Genomic DNA, 27,100 nt, shown 5'->3' with positions numbered 1-27,100 from the left:
TGGCAGAGGAAAATCCATAACAAAATAAAATTGTGGATGATAGGAGAGTGAGTGATGCTGCAATCGGAGAACAAGCCCAGTAACAAGCACTGAAAAAACTTAATACACAGGAGTTCCACAACAATTGTGTGTCTTTATGCACAAAAATCTTTAGGTGAGTAAACGGCCATGACCATACACACAACTGTGCAGGTCATAGTGTGTTTAAAACCTTGCATCCAGAGGTTAATACCTGTCATCTTCCTGGAGACCAACATATATTCTGCATTGTCTCTCAAATCAATCTTTTTTCTCAAATGCAGTCATGATAAATATTCTGTAGTCTGGACCCCGTTGCTACACTGAATGCTCTGCATATGCCGACCATCCGTGGATCCATCAGGCATGAGAGCAACTCATAAGAGGTGTGCATGTGCCAAAAGTTCAAACAGACCTGTCTTCTCTTTTTCTTTTTTTTCACATAAGGTGTGTGCAGTCCTAATACAGAAAGTGTGCTGCAGGTGTAACCACTAAAGAGATACATTTTGCCCCACATTCAGCATAGCCACTGTGATATAAGGCTTGTTTTTCCCAGTATATATGTGCCACTTATACCCTGTTCTCAGTAGCCAGTTTCACTGATTACAGAGTTGGAGCATCTGTTGCCAAATCATGGGTGCACAGCTTCAGTCCATTTTAGCCTGGAGGCCAGCTGATAATTCCACTGCTTTCATCGTGACTGAGGTATCTCAATAACTGAAGACATTTTCCATCCCCAAAGGATGAATCCCAAATTCTTTGCTGATCCTGTAATTCTTCTTCTAGGGCCGCACTGGGGTCAGCATGTGCGGTTAGTGTGAAATGCTTCAAAAGTTATTGGATACTATCCCGTCCTGTAATTGAATTTGAACTTTGGTCCACATGATCACATCCCTACATATGGCTTATCATCTAGTTTCACATTCAAGTCAAAATGTTGGTTTGTTTCGACACTTTGCTAATTCATGATCAAATAGCAGCAAAACTAGGGCTCTTCCCACCAGCCTTAGGTTACTAATATGAACTCACAGACTAGCTGATATGGCTGTGGACTTTTTTTTTCTTGTCACTCAAAATAGGATAGTGAGTCACCATGATCACTTTTGTCCTTACTGATTTTTCATCACTTGTTTTTTATCCTTTTTACAATAGGTTCACACAAAGAGACCACAGGTAGGGGTTTAAATTTGTATCCCATGTCTCATCTAAATCCATGAATCCGTGCCCTGGCATCACATAGCTTTCTGCGCACTAGTAACATTGTAATAAGGCAATAAGTATAAAGCATTACCATGCCATGAAGGCAGCAGGTGTCTTATCTCTCACTACCATGTGGAGACACCTATTTCCAAAGTTGAATAATGCATGTTTAATAAAGAGAAACACAGTGATGTTGCTTGGGAAGAATGACCACACCAGACTTTTGAGGCCTCAGATGTCAGATGTATTTGTTTCATATTTGCATCTAGGTTCAGAATACACATCAGTAATTTTTACCTACATCAAAAATTGCTACCCGCCTCCTGGTGTTGGCATACATGTATATTTGGAAAGATCTGAGAGTTAGCCTTGAAAGCAGTGGACTTTCACAGCATTACTTTGCCAGAGCCCTATCAGCCTCTGCATTCTGTCTGTGTGTGACTCACTTGAAAGCCCTTGATAAACACTGGAGGGCGGAAAGACTTTAAATGTAAGCTTTGCAATTTCTCTATTTTCTCTGCAAAGAAAGTAAGCAGGATTGACTTCCTGTTTGTTAACCATTGTCAGATTCTTGGATTTTGGAGTGTTTGAATAAAAAATGGGTGAAGTAGACGTGGAGACACCTGCATAAGCAAACACAGCAAATCTAAATCTTTGAAGGCTTTAACGATTCTGCAAGAAGCTATATTCTTTATTTAGACGTACAATCTTCTCTGCTTTCATCTACAACGCTACAGAGATTCCTCCCTAAGTTGTGCTCTTATAGTATTATAATAAAAAGAGAAAGATATTTGGACAACATTAGGTTGTGATTATCAAGATCTTCAACTGTCTTTTTCCATATTTAAACAAGAATTTTCATAATTATTTATTTAAAATGCGCTCACTTGTGGCATTGTCTACTAGACACATTTTTAAAGATGCCTGTTGTAAATCTACAATCTAAACACTGTCACTTTATTATATAGAAGTTGGAATATTGTTTTAAGTATGCCATAGGTAAAGGTATACTTAAGAAACAGCATCTTCATTTTTCCTTGATTTTATGACAGTTTTAAATGTTTTTCTAACAATTTTTAACCTTTGATCTTTTTTTCTGGAGGTGTAGTCATCAGTGTGTTACATCAGATTTAATGAATGATGACAGAAACTATTTGTATAATCCATTTCTAATATTTTCCATGAAAAAAAGTTAAATGAGTGAGAGGAACATGGTTTACCCAACCTTCCCTTATACAATAGCGCCATCTTGTGGATAAAAACCATAAAATCTGCTTTAGTTTTTCTTGTTATTTACATAAACCTCCCAAAAACTGCTTCTGAATTTTTATTTCACTCGATAAAATACCAATTCTCTCTTCCATTCTCTGCTTTTATTATTGATCTTTGTTTCTGTTATTACTGAGACCCCTTTATTAGCGTGTATTATTACGGCCCTGTTTGATTTCGTATGCAAGTTGCTGTATGATCCTCCAGATTTGCTCCACGCGCTTTCTCTGTTCTGCCAGATCCCTCTTTATCTCCTCAAGCAGCTCCAGCTTTGAAAGTTTCCTGTGAATGGATGTAAACACTTCCTCTCCAGCTTCCCCAACAGCATTATCCTGCTCGGGCACGGCGTGGCTCGGTTCAGGCGGCTGACATGATCTCATGGCTTCTTCCCACACAATCTCAAAGTGCAAGTCAACGAAGGCTTCCAGTTCCTCCAGGCTGCTGTTGCCCCACTGATCAATGAATGTCTGCAGGCCTCCAGACTCAGAGACCCTCCTAAGAGTCCGCTCTATCAGTGCAGGATGGCAGAGTGATTGCACACTGATCAAATCTTGTTCTACACATGCCTCGTTCTGTGTCTGAGATGAAACCAGATGCGTTGTTTCAAGTCTGCGTGGGATGGGATCCATGTGACCCTCCCTGTTCACTCTCAGGTGGTTGTGAGGAGCAGGAGATGGGACATGCTGAGTCACTTTTGGCAACCTCAGTACTTGTTTGCCAGAAAGCGGAGAGAATATATAGGACATGAAGTGATATTGGTCCACAATGATGCATCCAGCCAACTCTGTGGTTCTTCCTGCTGGTAACGCTACTAACTGAGAACAATCTTCTGAGAGCTTTGGTGATCGATAGGGGAGAGATTCAGGCACTGTGAAGGAAATAATGACACTTGATGTGATTTCCTGTGAGCAACAAAAAGTCTTCACTATTAAGACTAGGGATGGGTACCGGTGTCCGGTGCCTTGATGGCACCGGTTCTGACATAAACGGTAGTAACCAGACCGAAAAGCAGCGCACATTTCGGTGCTTTATTTCGGTGCTTTATTTCGGTGCTTTTTTTTCCTGAGCTGTGATACACTTTAGATTCTAGCCAATCATTTTACGTTTCCGAGGATAGTAGGCGGGGCCAGGTACGTACGTTCTGTTAGAGCAGAGCTACAGATTAAAAATGTCCAAGGCGAAGCGGTCAAAAGTCTGGCTGTACTTCACTGCAAACTATGCAAACTCAGCAGCCTGCAACAAGTGCTTTAAGCTGATACCTCCTTTGACAGTATCACAGTAACACCTCAAATCCGATGAAACACCTGGCGACGCATAGCGGGGTTTTTTTAAAGCCCAGAAATGCGCCGTATTTGATAGCTTGCTGCGAGACCTCACACCGAGCACATCTACTGCGGGTGGGTTGCCTGTTATGCAACATCCCCCAAAAACACGAAGAGGAGAGTCCTGGCCCCTAGCCCTGCCAGTGTAGCAGAAATGATGACGGATGATGGTGGCAGCAGCCGTTCTTCTCTGCGTGAGTAGCTAATTTACGTTGAGTAGGCTAACCACGTTATTACATTAATGCATGTAAGGTGAACTAGCTAACATCATCATAGCTACATGCGGCTGTCTTCTTGTTTGATGGCAGATACTCCCTTCACCCTGGCCAAAAAGGCTAAAATGACCAAAGAAAAAGTGGAAAACAGTTAAACATGAGAGGTTTAGGACAAAGTTTGTGTTTTTTCCATTGTTTAAGCACTGCTTCCAGCCAAGAGTGATACCATATATGCCCCATAGCTGCAGAAAAGGCTAACATTGTTATATTTTTACAAAAAACAGCTGAACATGAGAGGTTTTTGGACCAATTTTGTGTTCTCCATTCTTTAAGCACCGGTTTGAACACCGTTTGAGCACCGGCACCGTTTCAAAAGTACTGATTTGGCACCGGTATCGGATAAAACCTAAACGATACCCATCCCTAATTAAGACTATTATTTATTAACAGTATAAAACACATAGACCACATACTAAATGAGTCTTTCTTTGTGTTTTCCTCTGTGATGTTTATTATGTGCATTTTTTTTACTTTCTCTATTTAAATTAGCTCATAATGCTGTCTAATTTTCATTTTGTTAATAGTCTTTAAACCCATTGGCAAATTCAAAAGACATATAAAAGAAATAGTTTCATTAGGTTTACTCACAGTTATTGGACTGCTCAGGTCTGCTGCGCATGAAATCCTCTGGTCCCCTTTTGCACAGTGGCTCTGTGCCTATCTGCTGCTCTTGAGCTGAAGCAAAACTTTTCCACATGTGATCACCTCTGTGAAGAAGAGCCTGCCTCTCATCAACCAGCATCTCTTCCATCACATCAATTAGCTCTTTAACCTGAGCTCCATCTCCCCAGTTCTTATTGTCTAAAACATGATATCTGTTCCCACACTTCTCAACAAGCCATTGCAGTGGCTCTCCTTCGCTTTCAATGTGCTGCTCGATGCTTGTGTCACCCAGCATGTCACCATAGCTGAACAGGACCATACATCTGCTCCATAACTGATCTCCACCTGCCTCCAGGTCTTTTTGCAAGGTTTTCCTCCAGGTATCTTTGAACGACGAGCTAAGATTGACAACCAGAAGTATAGCACAGGATGCCTTCAAGAAGTCCGATGTCACAGAGAGGCAGCCTGGTGTGTCTACTACCACCACCATCTTGCCACAGATATTTCCCTTCCTTTCGGTGCAGGAAGTACTTTGAGCAGCCGTGTCAAAGCAGTCTCTGCTGAGGATGGTGTTTCCACAGGAGCTTTTGCCTATTTTTGGGCCACCAATGAGCACGACTCTCAGCTCTGTCAAAGGTTCGAGGTTCTCTGGCAAACAGAAGTGTTATATATTTATTTATTTCTAAAAATCTAAACAGAAAGCCACCATGCTGCTAAATTAAATATTGTTAAAATGAGTAAAACAAGATCTTGTTGACTTTGTTAATTATCCAACTCACCCAGCTGAGCTCTTGCCATCTGCCTTTGTTTCTTCTTCTTCATTAGCCTTTCTCTGGCTCTCTCTTTCTCTCTTCGCATCGTCCCCTCCAGCTGCTCCAACACTTTCCTCTCTAGTTTATAATAGCAGCCGTTGTCACTGCTAGTGATGATTTTCTCAATCTTTGCAATCAACTCCCTGACTTGAAATTCCTTATCTTTCATTTTACTGTTCAGAACATGATACTTGTTGTCACATCTTTCAACAATCCACCGCAGAGCTTCTCCCTCACTCTCAATGTACTGCTCAATAGGCGTGTCTCCGAGCCAGTCCCCAAAACTAAACAGCAGGATAACGTGACTCCAGATGTGTTCACCGATCATATCTAGATGCTCCTGTGCTGCTCTTCTGCAGGTCTCTGTGAATGCTCTGTCCACACGGATCACCAGCAGAAATACGTGAGGTCCCGGAGGACAAAAATAAGAACTCAGCGCCAATTCCCCCCGATCAAAGTTGGAGCTCTCATCACAGAAGTAGTTCATCCACCACCCTGGTGTGTCCACCACAGTTACCAGTCTCCCAAGCACCATTTCTTGTCCAGCCTGGCAACAGACTGTCCTAATGGGTTTAGGGTTGTTCTCTCTTGCCAGGATAGTGTTGAGTGCTGAAGTCTTCCCAGAACCCTTAGCTCCAAGGAGCACAATCCTGATGTTAGTAACTCCCTTTGACTTATCTGAGAGAAGTAAAGAAGAACAAGGGTTGGTTAAGTAGATTGTGTTTATATTGACACAATAAACACACCTACACAGACACAATTTTAAGTGTATGTTCCAGATGACATTTGGGGTGGCGATGGTCAGCAAAGAAGCAGTCAAAGTAAGTGGAAGTTTCTTGGACATATACTTTGTAGCCAACACTGTTTTCTGCTGTAAGCGGCTATGGATTGAGCTTTCTGAACTTTCTAGTTTCATCACAGAATATATAAAGGACCTCTTTCTTAAAGCTCTCAGCTGTTTTGGAAGATTACTGGTACTATTACAGTTTTTTTCCTAATTACTAAAACACTTACAAATTCTGTGTACACTAATAGCTCACTATGACACACTGGGCAAAGGGATTCACTCGTGATGCACAATGCATAATGTGAGGCAGAAGAGAAACACAACTAGCACTAAAATAAATGTTCACACTTGCTACTAATACAGCTTAACAGTTGAGTGTGAGTCCAGAAAAGGGAAGTTAAGGGTTGATGCCAACTATGGTTAGTAATGAACAGCAGGGTTATAGGTTTCAGGTGGTCAGCTGGAGCCTTTCTGTGTGGAGCTTGCACAGTCATCATGGCTTCCTCCCACAGACAAAAAATAGGCTGCAAAGTTAACTCATGATTCTAAATTTGCCGTAGGGAAATTTTTATTTCGTGTGTTGTAACTTTTGTACAAGCGCAAGACAGCACACGAATTTGGAAAGACCTCGGTTACGGGTAGTGAACACTGTGTTCTGTTTTTTTAGTGTGTAATCAGTCCTCAGCACTTATGATTTTAGCTGGTTGTGTGATTTTAAGCACAGGCAAACAGTTTTGTTGAGAATGAGATTTTGAGGGTTATATAGGTTGTATCACAATTTAACAAACAAATAGAGGTAATTTGGAGTTGTTCAGTTGGAGAAATGACATCTGTGCATGGTGAGGTTTTGTTTTTTTGTTTTTTTGAAACTTCTGCTTCTTGTGGTTTTGAGTTTTGCAAAATGGTTACATGACATCTGCCAGTTGCGTCAGGGCAAAAAACTGCCCGAAGGGTTTTCCAAAACACACAGTTTCAGTAAACTGGATTGCATGTTACTGTCAGGGTCTAGCTTTTGTGTTTTTGAGTTTTGTATTCTTGTTTAATATATTTAATTTTGTTTTTCTGTTTGGTCTTTATTTTTACTCTAGTGTTTAAAGATTATTTTTTTTGCACTTCTGTTTTATTATTCTTTGTCATTACCTAATGTTCTGTTACATGATGACTTTTAGTCTCAGAATTTAGTTCCCACTTTGACTTCATTGTTATCCCTTCTGCTACACCTGCAATGTTTCCCTTATTATCTGGTTTCAGTATTAATTACTTTTCTCTCCTGTCTTCCCTTTTCACTGTCATCTTGTTTAATGGGTCTTTTTGTCTCTGTGTTAGTACTTTGTCTTTTCATTACTTCCTCTTTCACTGAAGATTATTCTTACTTTCTGTTTTTCATCTTTTAAGATTTCAACAAATGTGTTAATAACTTTCACACATACATACGTACATACACATCAACTCACTTTGTATCAGAGATCTGTGTTTTTTCATTTTCTTTAACCTCAGCCGAGTCCTCTCCTCCATCTCTCTCTTTTCCTCTTCATTCACCCATAAAATTTTTGCCTCCATTTCAAACACACTGTTTCCATTTTCTGTGACAAGTTTCTGTATCTTTTCCAGCAGCACTGTGCGTTGAGAGTTATCACTCGGGACAACACTGTGACACCTCTGGCTGCACTTTTCACTGAGCCAGCAGAGGGCCTTTCCCCCACTTTCTACATACTCTTCTGAATTTGTGTCTTTGTACTTCTCAGCACAGGTGAAGACAACCATGCAGTGACTCCACACCGCGTCACCCAGCAGTGCCACGTGTTCCTCCAAAGCCTTCCGACGCTTTTCTGACAAGACAGAGGTTGCCTTAATTATTATAAGGAACACATGTGGGCCTGGCGAGCAGAGAGCAACGCTGGTTATGATCTCCATCTTCACCAGCTTAGGTGTGTTCTGAGCACTGGAGTCACACCACCAGCCAGGAGTGTTCACAACTGTGACCCGCAGTTCGGACACTTTCCCAATCCTCCTGGAGCATAAAGTCCTCTCTTCTGTGCCAAACTCTTCTTTACCCAGGATTAAGTTTCCTACAGCATTCTTTCCAGAGTCTCTGCCACCAAGAAGGACAATCTTTAACTGTGATGTACACCAACCATCCACTAAAGAAGAAAAATAGAAATACACATTAAGGAAAAGAGGCAAGAATGAAAAGCTAATCCCAAAATCTTCTTTTTTTACTTGTTGATGAATTCCCATCCATGACATAAAATATCAAAAAGACTGAAATCAGAAATGCATGTATCTCAAACAACAAGAACAAGGCAGACTAATTTAAAAGTATTTTTGTTTATATCAGATCCCAAAACATGTTTTCACCCTGATAAAGATAAATCATTTCACACTCTACAACTAATTAGCCCCTTCTTGATAACTGTGCGGGAGTAAATTGTGATATCACGCATCCATTTTCTCTGTGATAGGGCCTTAAAGCAATGCTTTATTATGGGTGCGGCCACTTTGAATCACAGATGGGTGCAGTTTCCCCTGATTCAGCATTGCACTAAAAGACGCTTTAAAGATACTTCTTCTAAACAAAGAAGAAAGAAATTAACCAAGGATAAATGAAACAGCTAATAGAACATGAGGCAAGTATAAAAATGAGTAAATATGAAGCATGAAAGATTTATTAAAGCTTATATACCTTATGGCTGACTATGGTTTTTTTCATCATGGATTAATAGAAACATTTCAACACTGTATTACATAACAGCATTAAACTCCATGCTACTTATCAATGAAACTATAGTGAACAAAAATGAACAAAACAATGTGGAAACATCACTAATCAATCCATTGTGACCAATTTCTTTGTTAATGAAACATTATGAAATCATTTCATGACACTAATAATACAAAGTCTTTGGGTTTCAGACATAATTGTGTACGTTTTGTGGTGAATAAGGAGAATCATATATTAACACTTACATGTTGACAGATTGCTAGTTGCCATCTCCAAATCTGTGCTGTCTATAAGCCTGTAATGTATAAAACAATCATCATTTTCTCACGTCTACTCCATGTTTCCAGCCTTTGTGTGAAAAATGCAGACACTGAAGGAGTCATGGTAGTGTGTAGAGTCTGAAGGTCATCTGCAGTCAGCAATGAGACACGCCTGCCATAAACACTAATAACCATTTATCATTTACTCCACACAAACAAAAACTGTATTTTTTTCATAATACTCAGAGAGGTTTGGGGGTTAAAACATTTAATAAGTAATTTTGCAATCACGGGACATTACATTTTAAAAATAAAATAAAAAACTAACACCATAATCACACTCAATTTTTGGGATCCTGTAGTGTCGCCATGTAACTAAATGCCTTTATTCAAATTAACTGCAAATTTTAGGTTTTCCTGTTTCCTGCTTCTATTTATTCTTTTATTCGCCTGATGAGCGAATAAAATCAAATAAAATGTGCCGCCAAACCATGAAACAATAGCTAAAACTCTAATTAGCTTTCAAATAATTAATGTGTAACACTAACGTTGCACTTTTTTTATTTTCTTTTTTTCTGCACTTTAACAATGATATTTACATGCAGTACTTCCGGTTAAGCCATTCAAAATAACCTAATTAGTTAAAGTTTAATGTTTTTAAAAATTAATTTAACATTTATTTCTTTTTAAAGAAAGAAATGTATTGTGTAGCTCTGTGCTCGGACTTCTCTCGACAGATCAGGTTTTTCTTGGTTTGTGGGGTAAATAAGCTCCGCCCCTCTTCCGGTTTGGTTTTACACAATCGGTGGTTACCAAAGCAGACGTTCGGAGCTCTGTGGTCATTAGAGGATCAGCGACGATGGGGGTCAAAGTCAGAGTGGAATATTGGTATTTTTTTTCATATTACGTACTTTCTTTATATTTTCAGTTAACTTTTTGTCTGTTGTCAGTTTAAACACAGTTTCACTTTTGGCTAGCTCATAGCTAAGCTAGGTGCCTGCGCAGGCAGCAGCCTGAGCCAAGAGTAAGGAGCGCTGATTCTGCTATTGCTTGTATGATTTTCTTACGCACCTGTGTTTTTATTTAATTTAGTGGTGGATGAGGTTACGAGCCCCGCTATCGTGAGCTCGCCCGTGTTGTCAAGGGTGAGTTTAGCGATGCGGACGTGACAGGTTTCGTGGGAAGAACCGGTAAGTCATCGTTGATCGCTGCAGGTAAAGCTGGAGCTGGAACTCATGGTTTGTTTCATATCAGATGAGACAAACCACGAGTTCATAGCTCCAGCCTTAAATTCCGCCCCTCCCTTTATTGTGAGCTTAGATCATCAAAGCGCCATTCTCACGTCCTATTTCTGCTGCCCTTGGTATTATAGGTAGCTTTGAGATTGAAATCAATGGGCAGCTGGTCTTCTCCAAGGTTGAAACTGGTGGATTCCCTTATGAGGATGACGTAAGTACTGTGCATACAATTTGCCTATCATATGTCAATTAGAAAAGAATAGCCCTTTATTGTCATTGTACACTTATACTGTGTATTTCTTGGCACAGGTCATGAACGCGATTCAAAATGCTTATGATGGCAAACCTTTGCAGAAGATCACCAAAAGCCGCGCTCCATGCGTCATCATGTAAACCTCCCTACTGCTACACAACCGTGCAGCTGTGGTTTACACACCCAGAAGAGAAGCACTAGCAGTAAACCAAACTCTGCTCTGCCTCATGGCTCCTCTCTCTGTTCCCATAGTGGTCCTCCGGGGTATTAATGATTACCGTTGCTTCAACTATTAAAGGTTATGGTATGATGTATCTGTCCCTGGAGTTCCCTCATCATAGGAGCAAAGACAGGGAGATGATGTTGCAGATGATATGGAGGGAATTCACCTTTTTGTCCTATTGCCTGTCATTTTCTACCCGACTAGTTGTGTTTTGTTTCTCACTGTAGGTTTGTTTGGTTTTTTTGTTGGAACAATACAAATGGAAATACATTATCTTTGCACCACACTATGCATAATAATTTGTCACTAAAGCATTTTTATGATATTTCATCATTTTCATAAAGTAGTAATTCACTCTGCTGGTTTTGAATAGATTTGCATTGTCATATTTGTGGCTTGGTGGATGCAAAGGGAATCTTGACTTTTTTTTTTCTTTTTTTTTTAATCCATATCAAATTTGAAAGGAGTACAACATTAAAACAATTGGACGTAATGATGCTATCGTCTGCAGCACTTGAGCTTAGCCAAGTTTCTGCTCTAATTTGTTTCGGTAAAGTACTTTCGCATGAAATGTGTGTTTCTAAGGGCCGTCACCAGCTGGTCTATGAAGCTCACATACTAGATGCTAGCTCATATTCCATAAATCCTTTTGCATTGTTTTCTGATATTAAAACTGGAGCAAGAAATAAAGGCAATTGTTCTTTAAGTACTGCGTGTGTCACTTTTTCACAATTAAAGGTGTCTTATTATCTTTAATAGGTTTCTTAAAATGCTTGCATGTGATTGTTGTCCTCATACGTATTTGGTTCTTGGAACTGGTAACCAGGTGTTTTTCATTGCATGCAAAACAGCTTTTCCTCTGTGGGCCGAGGCTGTCAACCTCTAGGGAGGATCGCACACAAACTGCCAACTATTTTACAGCCGAGTTCAGCAGGCTTTTCCTGTTTTGTCTCTGTCCTCTGACACAAATGGGTGTAGGGCCATACTAGTTAAGGGTACCTCACATAAATACTGACCCCGTTCTCTAGGTTTCTACTTCCTATTGTTATGCATGCTAATTGTTTTGGGGTTTTTTTTATTTTCTCTCACCTCAATAGGAAAATGAAATAATTACTTATTTAACACGAATGAACAGATCAGATAGAACCTGCCATTGGTGGGTTTCTTGGCACAACATTTAACACAGAAATGTGGCATAAAGATACTGAAGCAGGGCTAGAGACAAAAAATAAATAAAACTTGGTTCTAAAGTTGTTTGCCATACTTTTTGCACTAAGGGGCGCCAAACTCAACAAAGACTACCATCACAAGTATTTTGCCTCCAGCATACCCTCTGTCAAAGAGTGTCACGCTGAAGTCAAATGCGGAAAGAATTCAAATAAGGAAATTGCTTGTCTGAAAAAGTCTCGCAACCTTCGAGGTTTTGTTTTGTTTTTTAGCTATAAACTATGTTTTTATACATAAAAAGGCGATACTATTAACCAAGGCTCTGAATGCATTTTCAGGTTGTATGTATGCACTGAGGACACTGTCCATTCATAAGCTTATGAAGACCCACACAGTCTTAACAAATGTGCTGAAAGTTAATGTTGGGCCTCATTATTTGTGGATTGGTAGATTTAGCAAACTTTAGAAGGCAAATATTAAAAGGTCACTAATGTAATTATGAATTGAATCATAAATGTGATTAGGCTTTTATTTTGAAAAGAAATGCATTGAAATATTTTACTGCTTTTTAATAAGAAATGGTATTCTGTGTAATCAAGTGTTGCATAGTTTGTCTAGGTGTGTCTTTGGTGTTTGGCTCTGGCCTGCAATGATAACTCCCATCAGCCTGCTTGTTGTAATCCTGATAGAGCTCATCTCTGCTGCCTTAGTGCTCCAATAAGGGCACTGAAAATGTGCAGTGCCTCTAAAGAGTATTTAAGTGTCACCTTCCATATACTTTAGTCAGATGTCTTGACTCAGGTGACACCATTTAACCAATTACGTGACTACAAAAACCAGATGGCACGCTAGATGAATATTTTTCATATTTACTGTACACATAAATATGTTGTAAGACAGCTCACTCACACATAACTGCAAACAGGTTTTTCAACATTTTGTGATGTGTTTCAGCAAACGTTCCCCTTCTCTTTTTTCTTTCTCTTTTATCTTTCATTTTCAGATTAAGAAGTCTAAAAGTCTGCTTTGAGTTATAGATTTTCAAACTGCTATAATGAGGCTCTCCTCCAAGTCTGTACAATCTTTTATTTCACATATTTTTATGCCACCACAAATGGAAAGTTTTTCATGTTGCTGTCACATTTTCCTGAAGTTCCCTAAATATTTATGAAAATGTGTTTTTGAACACACATTCATAATCAAATAGGCTATACAAAGCCTGGGAGTGTCTGTATACTGTATGCGTAGAAACATGGCCACCGCAGATAGCTTCTACAATTGCTGATAACAGTGCCACAGTGTCTTTGGCTGGGGCCCACTTCCCTCACTGTGGAGTATATTTATGTATTTACGCTCATAGACAATTATTATTCCTTCAATGCCAGGTCATCAACCAGGAGTTCACAACCCACTGGCCAAGAGCAGCTATAAAATCATAATCATGCATAATCATAGTTCCATATATAAGCATGAAGGCAATTTAAGCCCGTAAAACAAACACATTGTTGCTAGTAGTTCTGCCAGTGTTTCTAAACTCTGAAATCAGTCACTTCAAAAAATGTTCCAGCTACTGTTTACTGTCTGGCTAGCTAGCTGGTGGGTATGAAGACATATTTGACGAGCTCACACTGTCAGCTTAAGGGGAGTCCTTGAAAACTTGAAAAAAAACCTCTAATGTACACCACAAGTCTGATTTTTAAAAAATCAAAGTAGAGCAGATAGATACACTTATTAGACATATGATTATTTTGAGCCCCTGACTTTGATGCCTCCTCAGATGACTTTGACTTTAGTTCTAATTAGATTGTCTTGGTAGTTTCAGTATGTTAGCATTGCCACTGTGCCCCTGTTAGCACACTGACATGTGTCTATCTTAAAGGACTGCATCCAAGTACAGTCACAAATGACAAACACGGTTTTTCTGTTTCTACTGTTTAGATATGTTACAGTGATTTCTTTATGAGTGCATTTTACTATTTTCACATCTTTCTGACTTGGAGTCCTGTGCAGCTCAAATGGTGCTGCCATTGAAGCCAAAGGGAGCAGACCAATGCTAAGATTTTTTTTAAATTCACAGAATAAACTTTTCATTCAAATGTTTAAGCTGATTATTCTAATAAACATTTCCCTCCTGCCTGGCAGCTCCAAATTCATCATCCTTTGTCCAATATATCCCACCTCTTCACATGTCTAAACCATCTCAGTCTCCTGTCTTTTTATTAGTTCCATCATCTCCAAACTATTTGTCATAGAAGGTCTCACTACCATTGTGTAAACTCTCCCTTTTACTCTTGGTGCTATGCTTCATTCACAAATCACCCCGACACTCTTCTCCACCCACTCCACCCTGCATGAACTCTCTTCTTCTTTTGTCAACTGTACATTGTCTACGATTGTTGACCCCAAGCATTTAGACTCATCTAGTTTCACCAACTCTGCTCCTTGCATCTTCACTGTGATACCAGTGTCCCTCTCATTCACACACATTTTCTGTCTTGCTTTTACTGAATTTCATTCCTTTTCTTTCCAGACCATACCTCCAACTCTTCAGCCTCTCTTCCACCTGCTCCCAACTCTTACTACAGATCATAATGTTGTCTGCAACCATCACAGTGCACTGAGACTTGCCGGACCTCCTCTGTCAGCCTATTCATCACCAAAGAACAAGGGGCTCAGAGTTGATCACTGATTTAATCCCAGCCCATCCGTCACTCCCACTGCACACCTCACCACTATCTCTCTGTCCTCTTACATGTCCTGCGTAACCCTCACATACTTCTCTGCCACTCCTGACTTCCTCATGTATCTGTAAATTCATATATATACACGTATATATGAATTTACATATATTTTCAGCGGTAGTCTCAGAACTTCAGACCCCGCTATTGGTACAGGCTGTTTATTATTTATAGCTTTTTTGTATGTATACTACCAGTCAAAAGTTTGGACACATTGTCTCATTTAATGGTTTTTCTTTATTTTGACTACTTTTTACTATCTTATATTTTTACATTGTAAATGTACTGAAGACATCAAATATACGACGCAAGATATATGGAATTACGTAGCAAAGAAAAAAATTGCTAAATAACTCTAAACATGTTTTACATTTTATATTCCTGAAAGTCACCATCCCTTTACTTTGTTTACAGCGCTGCAAACCCTTGGCCTTCTTTCAATGAGCTTCGTGATGTAGTCACCTGAAATGGTTTTCACTTCACAGGTGGGCTTTGTCAGGGTTCGTTTGTGGAATTTCTTGCCTTCTTAATGGGGTTGGGACCATCAGTTGTGTCGTCAGGTTGGTACACAGCTGACAGCCTATTTAACAACTGTTAGAATTCATATTATGGCAAGAACCAATCAGCTAACTAAAGAGAAATGACAGTCCATCATTACTTTAAGAACCCAGATTAGAGCCCAGATAAATGCCTCACAGAGTTCCAGCAGCAGACACATCTCTACGTCAACTGTTCAGAGGAGACTGCGTGAATCAGGGCTTTATGGTCTAAGGAAAAGCAACAAGCAAAGAGATTTGTTTGGGCCAAGAAACAGAAGGAATGGACATTAGACCAGTAGAAATCTGTGCTTTGGTCTTATGAATCCAAATATGAGATCTTGGGTTCCACCTGCCCTGTCAGAAAAGGTGAACGGATGGTCTCTACATGCATGGTTCCCACCATGAAGCATGAAGGAGGTGATGTGATGATTTGGGGGTGTTTTGCTGGTGACACTGTTGGGGATTTATTGAAAATTGAAAACACACTTAAACATTATGGCTATCACAGCGTCCTCTGCCGACATGCCATCCCATCCGGTTTGCATTTAATTGGACCATCATTTATTTTTCAACAGGACAATGACCCCAAACACATCTTCAGGCTGCGTAAGGGCTATTTGACCAAGAAGGAGAGTCATGGAGCGCTGCGCCAGATGGTCTCGCCTCCATGGTCACCTGACCTAAACCCTGTTGAGATGGCAAAGGGAAAAAGAGTGCTCAGCATCTCAGGGAACTCCTTCAAGACTGTCGGAAAACAATGACTACCTCATGAAGCTCATCGAGAGAATGCCAAGAGTGTGCAAAGCAGTACTCCAAGCAAAGAATGGCTACTTCTAAAATATAAAACATGTTTTGAATCATTTCACACTTTTTTATTTACTATTTAATTCCAAAAGTGTTCATTCATAGTTTCATAGCGATATCAATGGACACCACTATCGGCCAGATACCAGGCCGCCAGATAGTTAATATACAAGTATTTGTGAGTAATACAACATTTAAACAAAGCTACATAAAGCACATTATGTGTTATACATGTTTTCAGAATTTTTTTCATTTTTCATTTTTTTCATTTTACTTTACACAAGCTGGTAAATTTCTCTGAAACACACATTCACATTATTATTTTGATCAGAGGTCATACAAAAGGCCCGTCACCTCAAAAAGTTTGGAAATCTCTGGCTAACGGCATAACATCATACACCAACATCTGCAAGATTAGTCGCTAACAGCACATTCTCCACCAACCACAGTGTCAATGCCAAACTTTGCAGTTTTAAAGACTGTGATCTTGATCCAAGATCTGTCATATTTAAGGCTGTGTGATGGGCGGATGAATTTCAGACCCAAATATTGGACACAGGAGACAGGAATGACACCAAGGCTAGCTTTAATGCTAATAGTTCGGGCCATAAACAAAGTCCAGAACTCAGACGCTGTTGAATTTCAGACACACAGTCTTGAGTTAAGACTTGAGCTGTGCAGGACCCAATGAAAGACGCACAGGACACATGGGATGACTGGGGGCATGGCAGCTGGGATTCAGTGTCTTGGATGGCCCTTCATAAAGCAATCTCTGAGACTGTCTCCCTCAGATGCTAACGCAGCTTGTACAGACTGAAGAGCACAAAATAGCACAAGTCTTTCTTACACTACAGCATTCAGTCTCAATGCAGAAAAAGAACACATAGTTATATTGCTCTCCCTCTCAGAAACAGAACACCTAATTTGTAAATCTGCAGACTCAGAAAGAGAAAACACCACTTTATTATTGGCCTGCTAAGAAACTGGAAAGAGCCTTATGATTGGAATTTGCTGTCTCAGGGAAAACACACGGGATTAATCAGTTTTACTCACACTGAACGCAGGCTCAGGGGGGCTGGCGTTGGCAGATGCTGGCAGGGATGCTGGCTTGGGCCCAGGTCACATATCTTAATACAGAACTGATACTGAAGCCTTCAAAAATGCATTTAGTTTATCAGTGATGACAATCATGTGTTCTGTGGCTTTAAGTGAATGCCAACAGGAGTGCTTTTCAGATTGCCTGTATGGTTGGTTTTACCCCCAGAAGACTTGTGAACAGGAAAACGGTCAGTTTACTTTGTGTGTTGACTGATAACTGCACTTGTTTTTGGACTTGCACTGCAGTAAATTCTCATTAGCAGTGCTCTTCCACAAGCTGTTATCACATGTTTTGAAAAAAATTATGTTGCTCTTATTGTTTTTGTGTCTTTATTCATCTGTTTTACACTTTTTCTCAGTCTAGCCACATCCATGTGTGGCTTATCTATCACCAGCTACCAGCCTCCACCGCCAGGCAACTGCTGAGGATGTCTCACCCTGTTGATACCACATGACATGTTCGAGGGACAAACCAGGTGAGCTTGAAGGCTGTAACCGAAAAAAAAGTTGAGTTTAATGTGTTCCCATCACATCACTCACCCAACCCCTAATTTGAGGGAATCCCCAGTACGTAAACAAACTGACGTAGTAGGATGCTCTGCTCTTGATACTGTACATTGCCCCCTTCTTTACCCTCTTTGGCCCATGTGTGCTCCTTCGACAAGCTGAAGTACAGCTTGCTGTTTCATGCTGTCCCTGTCCAGACTTGGTTCATGCTGAGAGGGCGGATCGTCCAAATTAGGGTTGGGATATCCCTATGTCAAGGTGTCTAAGGCTGATAGCCATGTTTGTCTCTATCACCCCCCACCCATTCCTTGCCAGGTTGCCCCAACAGCCAACCAGAGGACCAGGAGGGTACTGCACCTCTTACGGTCGACGTAGTTTCATATGGGTGTTCCCGCTACTCTAGTTTTCTTGCTGTATTTGTCTTTTCGCTTGTTCTGGCTCATTTTGTCGCCGGGCTTGTTGAAGCTGACAGAACGGCTCGGCCTGTGATCGGCCTATTTCCTGTGCTGGAAACCTGGTAGGAGTACCTGTGTACAGGTAGGGGTGTTACCTCCTGTTGTAGGGTTCACACTTTTTAGCATTAATGATCCACAGGGAAGGGGTCAAACAGGATGGATATCGGAATGTACTCCAGTAGGAACATAGAGTCAAGCTTCTTATGTTTCTGACATGTTTGTAAGAAGTTTAGAGTGAAATTAATTCATTTGCTTGAGTAATTTTCTGGTAATCTTGTTAAAGAAAAAATTTGTTGTTTATATTTGTTGCTTTATTTTCCGCTTTTTGTTGTTAATTTGAATGCATGATAGAACATGCATGAAATGTTTAGATTTTTATTATTGTTTAAAATATATATTACTGCTTATTCTGACTATATGTTTAATAATCTGCATATTTTCAGTGCCGGGAAAAATATCTTTATCAGCAAATGACAACGCCTTCTTAAGACTTAAACTAACTAATGTCATTTGTTCCAAGAATTGCAAAAGCATTATTCGAATCTGGTATAGAGTAGATTTGCAATGTGAAACCTTTATTTTTCTACCTTTTAGGTGTCCAACAACAAATATTTTCGGTTGCCATTTATACCAAAAGTGCAAGACTTGTTCGTTTGTTTGAAAACTTGAAATACACTACACTCAAAAAAATTTCAGTTAGATTTATAATATTTTTCTATAACTTATGGTTCAATACCAAATAGTCCAAAATTTGAAAATTATTACTGTAGTGCTGTTGAGGATAAGAGATGTGTCTTGTTGAAGGGTGTAACCCAGAGATAAGACTGTAGGGCCTTTTTTTCAGCTGTAACGTAGTTCATATTCTTAACGGCTGGTTGATTATCTGCCCTCAGCTGCAACTCTGCTGACGAACGAGGATGATATATGATGGATTCCTCATTGAAACTCCCTAAAAAAGATCAAAGCAGGTTTTACTGTGATCATTTAGGGAATCAAAGTATGCCAGAAATCCCAACAGATAAAACACCTGTCTTGCACTTAGTCCATAGTGAGGTGTTGTTATTTCTTATTAGTTATCCCATGTGTTTTTAATTATATGTTCATTCATCCTCTGCCTTAGGGAATGCATGAAAGTATCTGAAAACTGGGAGGACAGATAAGCCAACATCCATGGAAAACAATTTAACTTTTGAGGAGGTTGTTTGTTTTGTGATTTTACATCCATCCATTCATCCATCTAAAATCTATGTCACTTTTTTTGATCCATTTTCATCCAGCTGTTTCAATGACTTCTTTTACAACTTTGCTCATATCTAGGGCAGTGACATGTCGTATGAAGACAATGGCTCAGCCTTCCCTTCTCCAGTGATGCTGTGAGTTCCTCCTGGCGTCGTTAAGCAAAACTGCAGTCCATGTTTATGTTGAAATTGTGGTGTCTCTGATAAGATAAGTGTGTCCTTCCCTGCCCTCAAATGAGAATGAGCATACTCTTGCCCCAACAACTTCCTCCATGACTGTATTTAGGTTAAGTTCTAATCAAACTATTTTGTCTGTTAAGTTTCCATCACAAAGTTAGGCTATGAGGCTTTTAGGCTCTTTTGGCTAATTTTTTAGGTTTTCAGATACAGCAATAGCAGTAGTCAGCTGCATTAAGTGAAAACATCCACATTTACTTGATCGCAGTTTAGCAACAGAATAGCACATAAACTTAATGATGCTTATCAGATGGTCAGAAAAATATCAAAAAGAGACATTTGTATATTGCGAGATACCTTCTGGGTGTAATACATGGGCAGCTGCTTACAATTATAGTGCCTGCCTAACAGCGTGTTGGGCTGCTCTCAATAGCCACAGCTTACAATTATGTTTGATTTAAGTCATGTAGGAAAGAGAGGTCTGGATGCCTCTTACAAAAGTTCGCACACTGACAAATGTTTAATTATCATGAATTCCGGGTAGCAGAGGTAGTTTAAGTTTATAGGTCAGCAATGAGATACACAGCCAATCATCGTTACGCTACAAAGCAGCTAACAAATTAGTTAAGCAAGCCTGCCATCTTGTGGCCATTTTCAGAATGACACTAATGACAGACTAACTGTGTGAGTGGTTTGACTGATTTAATCAAGGAAAGATATTTACTTTGCTAAATGCAATCACTGACTTCAAAGTTAATCTCTCTAAAAACACAGATAAGGCAATGTAATTTTTTTAATTTATATCTAATCACAGATCAACTGCTTGCTTGTCTTTACGACTTGCCTGTAAGACTTGATGTGATGTCAGAAGGTGTTTTTGAGCAGAATTCATGATGATCCCTGATCTTAAATAGTGTTTTCCTTTGGTGCTATCACTAGGACCATACCAGGTCAGAGTGATGACTTTGACCTTGAAAGGGGGAGGGAGGAGGTGGAAGAGGATGAGCCATCTCCGAAGCCCATCGTCATTCCCACCAATTCAGAGGGTAAAGTCTTCTTAAAGTCTGTGTTTTCTCTGTGTTGTGGTTTGATTTTATATACCTACGTACAAATCACACCTCTGTCTTTTTATTTCAGCGTTTCTGAACCTGAATACCAATGCCACAACAAGAGGGGATGCCCAAGTTAGTTTACAGTTTTTAGTGTTTCAAATCCATTATTAAAATTCACCAATGAAATGAACTAATCACACTGAATTATCATAGGCCTATGTGGAGCTGAATGAGCTCGAGGGAAACATCTGGCAGGAGACTGGCCGCTGGGTGGGCTACGAGGAAAACTTTAACCAGGCCACAGGAAAATGGGGTCCTTCTCATGTCTCCTATCTCACTTTTACCAGCCTGCTCCACGTCCGCAAGGCCATGAGTACAGGTGAGTATGGAGCTTAACGTGTACACAAATCACTGTTTATATCTGAATAAAATCAAACTTTAAAACCTGTGTTACATTTCCCCAGGTGCTATTATCCTTGACATGAATGCCAGCAATCTGTCTGCTGTGGTTGAGAAAATGGTTGATGAAATGCTGAACAAGGATGTGATCCGTTCCAGTGATCACAGTGACCTGATGAGAGTTCTCCTGATGAAACGCAGGTAACCCATACAACATATTTCTTTTGCAAGATGCCAAATTCTTAAACATGACTGCTCATTTGATTTGTCCTTCCAGTCAAACTGAGGGACCTGTGGTCACTCCCTTTGGTGATATTCAGATGCAGACCTTTTCTGTCACGAAAAAGGTACAAATTTGGGGGGAGGTTATGCAGATTATTATATGTGTATTTATTTATTTATTGTCAGTGAAGCAGAGTTTACATGTTTTACTACTTTACTTGTTCTCTCTGCAGAGAGACAGCTCTGACAATGTAGAGGCTTCAATTGTCCTCTCAGGTATGCCTAACTTTTCCTGATTTCCCATTCATTTATCTTCAGTTTTTGTACCTAGTTCTGGAACAGATATATCAAAATGTGCGTGTTTCTCACAGGCGAACTGGACTTCCTGCAGAAACCAGCGGTGGCCTTCGCCAGGCTGAGTGACTCTGTAGTGATGGAGTCTGTCCTGGAGTCTTCTATCCCTGTTCGCTTCATATTTCTGTTGGTGGGCCCCGGCCACAGTGGAATCAACTACAGTGAAAGTGGTCGTGCCATGGGTGCTCTGCTGGCCGACTGGGTGAGCAAGAAGAGGAAACATGCCTCTGTAGAAATTGCGCAGTTTAATCAAAATAAAGGACACCTCATTTGTTTGGTTTCAGGTGAATAAAAACTTATATCTGTCTCTATGTCAGGTGTTCTGCCTGGAAGCTCACTTGGCTCAGACTTCAAAAGAGATCACAGATGCCATCGCTGACTTCATGGACTGCAGCATTGTGATTCCACCCACTCAGATCCAAGATAAGGCAATGCTGGAGCCGGTGATTGACTTCCAGAAAAAACTCTTGAGTGACAGACTCCGTTCCACTGACCCCCGTCTTACCTTTGGGGAAAGGGTGAAAGGTCAGCATACAACTAAAATAAGAAGCTCCTATTTGGCGTTTAAAAAGAGATATCTACAACACCTACAACAGCAAAATGAGCCAATGAGGTTTGGGGAGTAATAGATCCTTTAGATTAAATTTATTGTACACAGTAACAGAAAAAGAAAAAATGGACACAAAAAAACTAAAAGAATCTCGTGCATAAGGAAGAACTGAAGGATTTTGGCAGTAAATAAAATGTATTTGATTTGTTTGTTTCTCTAGCTCTGCAACCTCCACCGGGGCCGAAGGAGGATCCTCTGGCCCGAACGGGCTATCCTTTTGGTGGCATGGTGAAGGATATCAAGCGCCGTTACCGCCACTACATCAGCGACTTCACAGATGCTGTGAACCCTCAGGTTCTTGCTGCCGTCATCTTTATTTACTTCGCTGCCCTTTCTCCAGCCATCACCTTCGGAGGGCTTCTAGGTAAAAGAGAGCGACATAGAGAGAAATGTGTGATTTTGCATTCTTAACTCGTTTTAGAAATTTGCTTTGTTTCATTAATATTCATCCTTATTGTGTGCACCCAGCTGACAAAACGGAAAAAATGATGGGCGTGTCAGAGCTTATGATCTCCACTGCCGCCCAGGGTGTCTTCTTCTGTTTAATTGCCGCCCAGCCAGTCCTTGTCATCGGCTTTTCCGGACCATTGCTGGTGTTTGAGGAAGCTTTTTTCGTTGTATGTAAAAGTCGTTGCATGTTAGAACTCAAAAACTCAAGTTTCTTAAAGGCTACTTTTAAAACTTCCTTTCCTTTTTTCCTTTTTTAACAGTTCTGCAAGATGCAGGGTATTGAGTACATCGTAGGCCGCATATGGGTGGGTATGTGGCTGATAGTGATCGTGGTTCTCATCGTGGCAATGGAGGGCAGTTTCCTGGTCCGATACATTTCCCGCTTCACCCAAGAAATCTTCTCCATCCTCATCTCTCTCATCTTCATCTACGAGACCTTCAATAAGCTCTTCAAGGTTTAATTTGATTTCTCTAACTGTCTTATTTGCTTTATCTTCTTGTACTTTCTCATAATTTCGTTGTACATGTACAATGACTACAAAGGTCTATTCTATTCTATTCCTTCTCTTTTTCAGATCTTCAAAACCCATCCTTTGATCCTGAACTATGAATATCTGAATGATACACTGGACAATCCTTTCCACCCAGTCATGACGGAGCGTCCTGAGATTCAGCCAGATGGAAATGTAACAGTTAAGAATGTTGAAATTGAAAGGGCATACCCCAACACTGCCCTGCTCTCTATGTGCCTGATGTTTGGCTGCTTCTTCATTGCATACTTCTTCCGTCAATTTAAGAATGGCCATTTCCTTCCTGGCTGGGTAAGATCAAGTCTTGAACGGAGAAGTTTTCCAACTCAACACTTTATTTAGATGCTGAGAATCTGACCTTTTTGTGTCCTTTGCTCTCTTTCTTACTAGCTTCGTCGTTTGATTGGAGATTTCGGAGTCCCCATTGCTATTTTCTTCATGATTGCAGTAGATATCAGCATTGAAGATGCTTACACTCAGGTGAGTGTTGTGGAAATGAGCATATAAAAAATATTTATTTAAAAAGTATCCATGTCTTTGTGTGCAAATAATCACAAGCCGAATACATATCTGACACGCTCAGTGTTTCTAACCCAGTTACACCTATATGGTGATCAGGTGCAGAGCTTTTAAACATTCCCTAAATTAGATGGAAATGTGCCTTTCTTGAGATCAGTTAGAGCTGTGTCTACATTCAAAGACAAATCAAAACCCTTTCTAATGTCACATGTTTAGCATTCTTAAACTTATCTTTTTTAAACTAACCCTTAGAGAGAAAGCAAGATAACTTGCCCCCTCCACGTCTGTCCCATTAGCATGAATTTTATGAATCCAAACAGTTCTCAAAATGTATGATGGAAGTCCAAAGAATCTACCTTTAACTGTCTTTCTAATTAGCATCATCACTCTGTCTTCTCATAGAAACTGGTTGTGCCAAAAGGTATTGAAGTGACTAACCCCACGGTGAGGGGATGGTTTATCAATCCCATGGGAGAAAAGAAGCCTTTCCCCGGCTGGATGATAGGTGCCAGCTGTATACCTGCAGTGCTTGTCTTCATCCTCATCTTCCTTGAGTCCCAAATTACTACGTGAGTGACACTTTAAACGAATACAGTATTAGTTTTTGTGATTTCAACTACTTAAAAAGAAAATATTTAAGAAATCTCTGTTTTCAATGTTCTCTGGGAATCCCAGGCTGATTGTGAGCAAAGCGGAAAGGAAAATGATAAAAGGGTCGGGTTTCCACTGGGACCTTCTCATCCTGGTCACCATGGGAGGAATCGCATCTATCTTTGGAGTCCCTTGGCTGAGTGCTGCCACTGTGCGATCTGTCACCCACGCCAATGCTCTCACTGTCATGTCTAAGGGCCCCAAACCAGAGATAGAGAAAGTGATTGAGCAGAGGGTCAGCGGCATGATTGTGGCCATCATGATTGGTAGGTGCTGCCATCTACAGCAATGATGCAGGCACTTCAGAGTCAGAGTAAATAACCATTTTACCTCTCATGCCAATTTTCAGGAGTTTCTATTTACATGGAGCCTATTCTGAAGATGATTCCAATGACAGCCTTGTTTGGCATCTTCCTCTATATGGGTATCACTTCTCTAAATGGAATCCAGATGTGGGACAGGATCCTTCTGCTCATTACTCCCAAGAAATACCATCCCCCTGATGCCTATGCCACCAGGGTATCTATTCAGCACAATACAGTTTATTTTACACTAATCAGCTAATCATAAAAATTTGCATGCCGTACACCTTCATGTTTTGAAGCTAACTCACTGTGTTAGACAGTTTTCCTCAGAGCACAAAAAGTATTTAGTATTGTTTACAATTTTTAATCTATTTGCTATTTTTTGCATGTCTTTGTAGCTTTGTGCCTCACATTTGTGTCTTTTGTTGTATATCTTTGTGATCATTTTTTACCTTGCTTTCATTTTTACTCACTTTCCCAGACCTGTTAACGGTACTTTCAAAAACAGCCAATGGTTCACAGCTCCTTGCATTAGATTATGTATCCCATCCTGCTTTTTCTTATATATCCAAGTCTAATGGTGTAATAATTACCAAATAGCTTGTCAATTAGTGCATTTCTCACTCTTATTTTTGTCATTTGTACAGGTGAGTACCATGCGAATGCATCTGTTCACTCTGATCCAGCTCGTGTGCCTGGGTGTACTTTGGGCAGTGAAGATGAGCAGCTTCTCTCTGGCTCTGCCTTTTGTTCTCATTCTTACCGTTCCTCTGCGCATGTTCATGACTGGCAGGCTCTTCTCTGCCATGGAAATGAAATGTGTAAGTGCTTATCTATATTTTTCAGATGTAGCTCTTCGTGTCATTTCATATGTACATTTCTTTGTTGTAACCTGATCTGCATGTGTTGCAGCTGGACGCTGATGACGCCAAAGTGACATTTGAGGAGGATGAGTAGGATGGATCCATACTGCCACAAACATCACCATACCGTTCATAGTCACATTTTATTTAGTGATGCCACTTCTTTGCAGATTCAAACTGTTCCATTATTGTTTGTCTTTAAAGGGCATTACCTGACATTTATTAATATATGACTTCTGCATCTAAATTTGTGTTTGCAACCATAACAGACAACCAAAATGTATTCAATTTCATCATCGAGACCTATCAGGTATTACTAATTAATATTTTGAGGTTTTAGGATTTCAAAAATGTTTTTTAAGGTATAAGTGGCTGTTTATGTACTTAGATACAGAGTGGCATTTTCTCTCAGGGAAAAATGAATGAATGAATTTTGAAAATAAGAGATATTTTCCCCTGAGATGTTAGATAGATCCATTTATATATAATAGTGTTATTTTCTTTTAGTGCTCAATTACAGCATGGCTTTAATATTACAACAATGCAGTTAAATTGTAGTTCTGCCTATGTTATAATAATGTAATTTCACCTTACTTTAAGCTAAGGAAAGCTGATGTCAGCTCTTCAGATGAGCACAAAATAATTAATTTTGTGAGACTATAATGTGCCTTTTGTCCATAGTGTATCAGATTATTCAGAAAAGTGTGAAGTTGTTTCTGAAGTTTTCCCATTTACTTTGTGTATTCTTTATGCAACAGTTTAGACTTTTTTTGTTCAGTTGGCCTATATAAAATATAAATGCACTGCTTGTGTGTAAGTGTTTAAATGCTTTGTGATTTTAAATGAGATGTGCAGTGCAGGTAGATAGTTGAAGCTGAGATCTTATTGTTTGTATTGATTGTTATACTGATGACATAATCAGGTAAAACTCTGTATACATTTTCCTTGTCGTGCATTTTATGTTGCCCATCACATTTGTGTGCAAAACACTGTACATGCTTTGGATTTAATTTTATTAAAAAATAAAGACAACCTTAAAACGCATGTTTTCATTAACGCATTAAGTAACACAATATGTCACATCACATGTCAACAGTTTGTCATTATTTTTACCCTGCAAGAAAGAGGAGAGGGCGTGAGGAGCATGTCTGCCACTCAGCTTCATGCTGCCTTCAATGATATCAGGAAACTTCAAAGTCCTGCTGCTCTGGAAGACAAGGGGCCTATTCTTACTTATTATTAGCCTGAACTATGATAATAACACAGAGGGGATCATTAAACGGAATACTGTTTTCTTTCTCAGACTAGTAAAACATGTTTAGCTGAATGACATGTCACATAATATATAGATACACAACATACAAAACCGTGAAGTTGTAAAATATGCCCTTTGTTATGTATTTTTTATGTCATGATGTCACTTTTTAATAATGTTACTAA

At 39.8% G+C, this 27,100-nt stretch overlaps 3 protein-coding genes across 4 annotated transcripts; 2 read left to right on the top strand and 1 right to left on the bottom strand.

The window, feature by feature from the left end:
* Window positions 1-220: 220 nt before the first annotated feature.
* Window positions 221-9,594, bottom strand: LOC146576572 (GTPase IMAP family member 8-like). Of its 2 annotated transcripts, XM_085271952.1 has the most exons (5): window positions 9,254-9,594; window positions 7,741-8,427; window positions 5,467-6,177; window positions 4,673-5,335; window positions 221-3,355 (listed from the first exon to the last, which is right to left on the bottom strand). In XM_085271952.1, exons 1-5 carry the CDS (start codon window positions 9,276-9,278, stop codon window positions 2,634-2,636), a joined length of 2,808 nt encoding a protein of 935 aa, XP_085128078.1. In that variant the 5' UTR covers window positions 9,279-9,594; the 3' UTR covers window positions 221-2,633. The 2 variants fall into 2 exon arrangements, with proteins under 2 accessions (XP_085128078.1, XP_085128077.1); XM_085271951.1 differs by lacking the exon at window positions 9,254-9,594 and having other exon boundaries at window positions 7,741-8,618.
* A 404-nt stretch (window positions 9,595-9,998) lies between these two features.
* Window positions 9,999-11,688, top strand: LOC146576571 (migration and invasion enhancer 1-like). Its single transcript, XM_085271954.1, has 4 exons — window positions 9,999-10,156; window positions 10,361-10,458; window positions 10,641-10,717; window positions 10,816-11,688. The coding sequence occupies exons 1-4, from the start codon at window positions 10,128-10,130 to the stop codon at window positions 10,897-10,899; spliced, it is 288 nt and encodes a 95-aa protein (XP_085128080.1). The 5' UTR covers window positions 9,999-10,127; the 3' UTR covers window positions 10,900-11,688.
* Window positions 11,689-18,211: 6,523 nt separating this feature from the next.
* On the top strand, window positions 18,212-26,692 carry slc4a1a (solute carrier family 4 member 1a (Diego blood group)). Its single transcript, XM_085271949.1, has 21 exons — window positions 18,212-18,372; window positions 19,411-19,487; window positions 19,608-19,663; window positions 20,645-20,751; window positions 20,843-20,889; window positions 20,971-21,136; window positions 21,222-21,357; window positions 21,434-21,503; window positions 21,612-21,654; window positions 21,750-21,934; window positions 22,050-22,257; window positions 22,503-22,706; window positions 22,811-22,959; window positions 23,053-23,247; window positions 23,368-23,613; window positions 23,713-23,802; window positions 24,244-24,410; window positions 24,517-24,758; window positions 24,842-25,011; window positions 25,445-25,618; window positions 25,710-26,692. The coding sequence occupies exons 2-21, from the start codon at window positions 19,461-19,463 to the stop codon at window positions 25,752-25,754; spliced, it is 2,727 nt and encodes a 908-aa protein (XP_085128075.1). The 5' UTR covers window positions 18,212-18,372; window positions 19,411-19,460; the 3' UTR covers window positions 25,755-26,692.
* Window positions 26,693-27,100: the final 408 nt, after the last annotated feature.

This window comes from Mchenga conophoros, linkage group LG4 (genome assembly GCF_057382185.1).
Source record: "Mchenga conophoros isolate Kocher_MC1m ecotype Shallow Benthic linkage group LG4, M_conophoros_male_GT1.1, whole genome shotgun sequence".
NCBI classification, from domain to species: domain Eukaryota; kingdom Metazoa; phylum Chordata; class Actinopteri; order Cichliformes; family Cichlidae; genus Mchenga; species Mchenga conophoros.
This window is presented reverse-complemented; position numbering and strand designations above follow the sequence as displayed.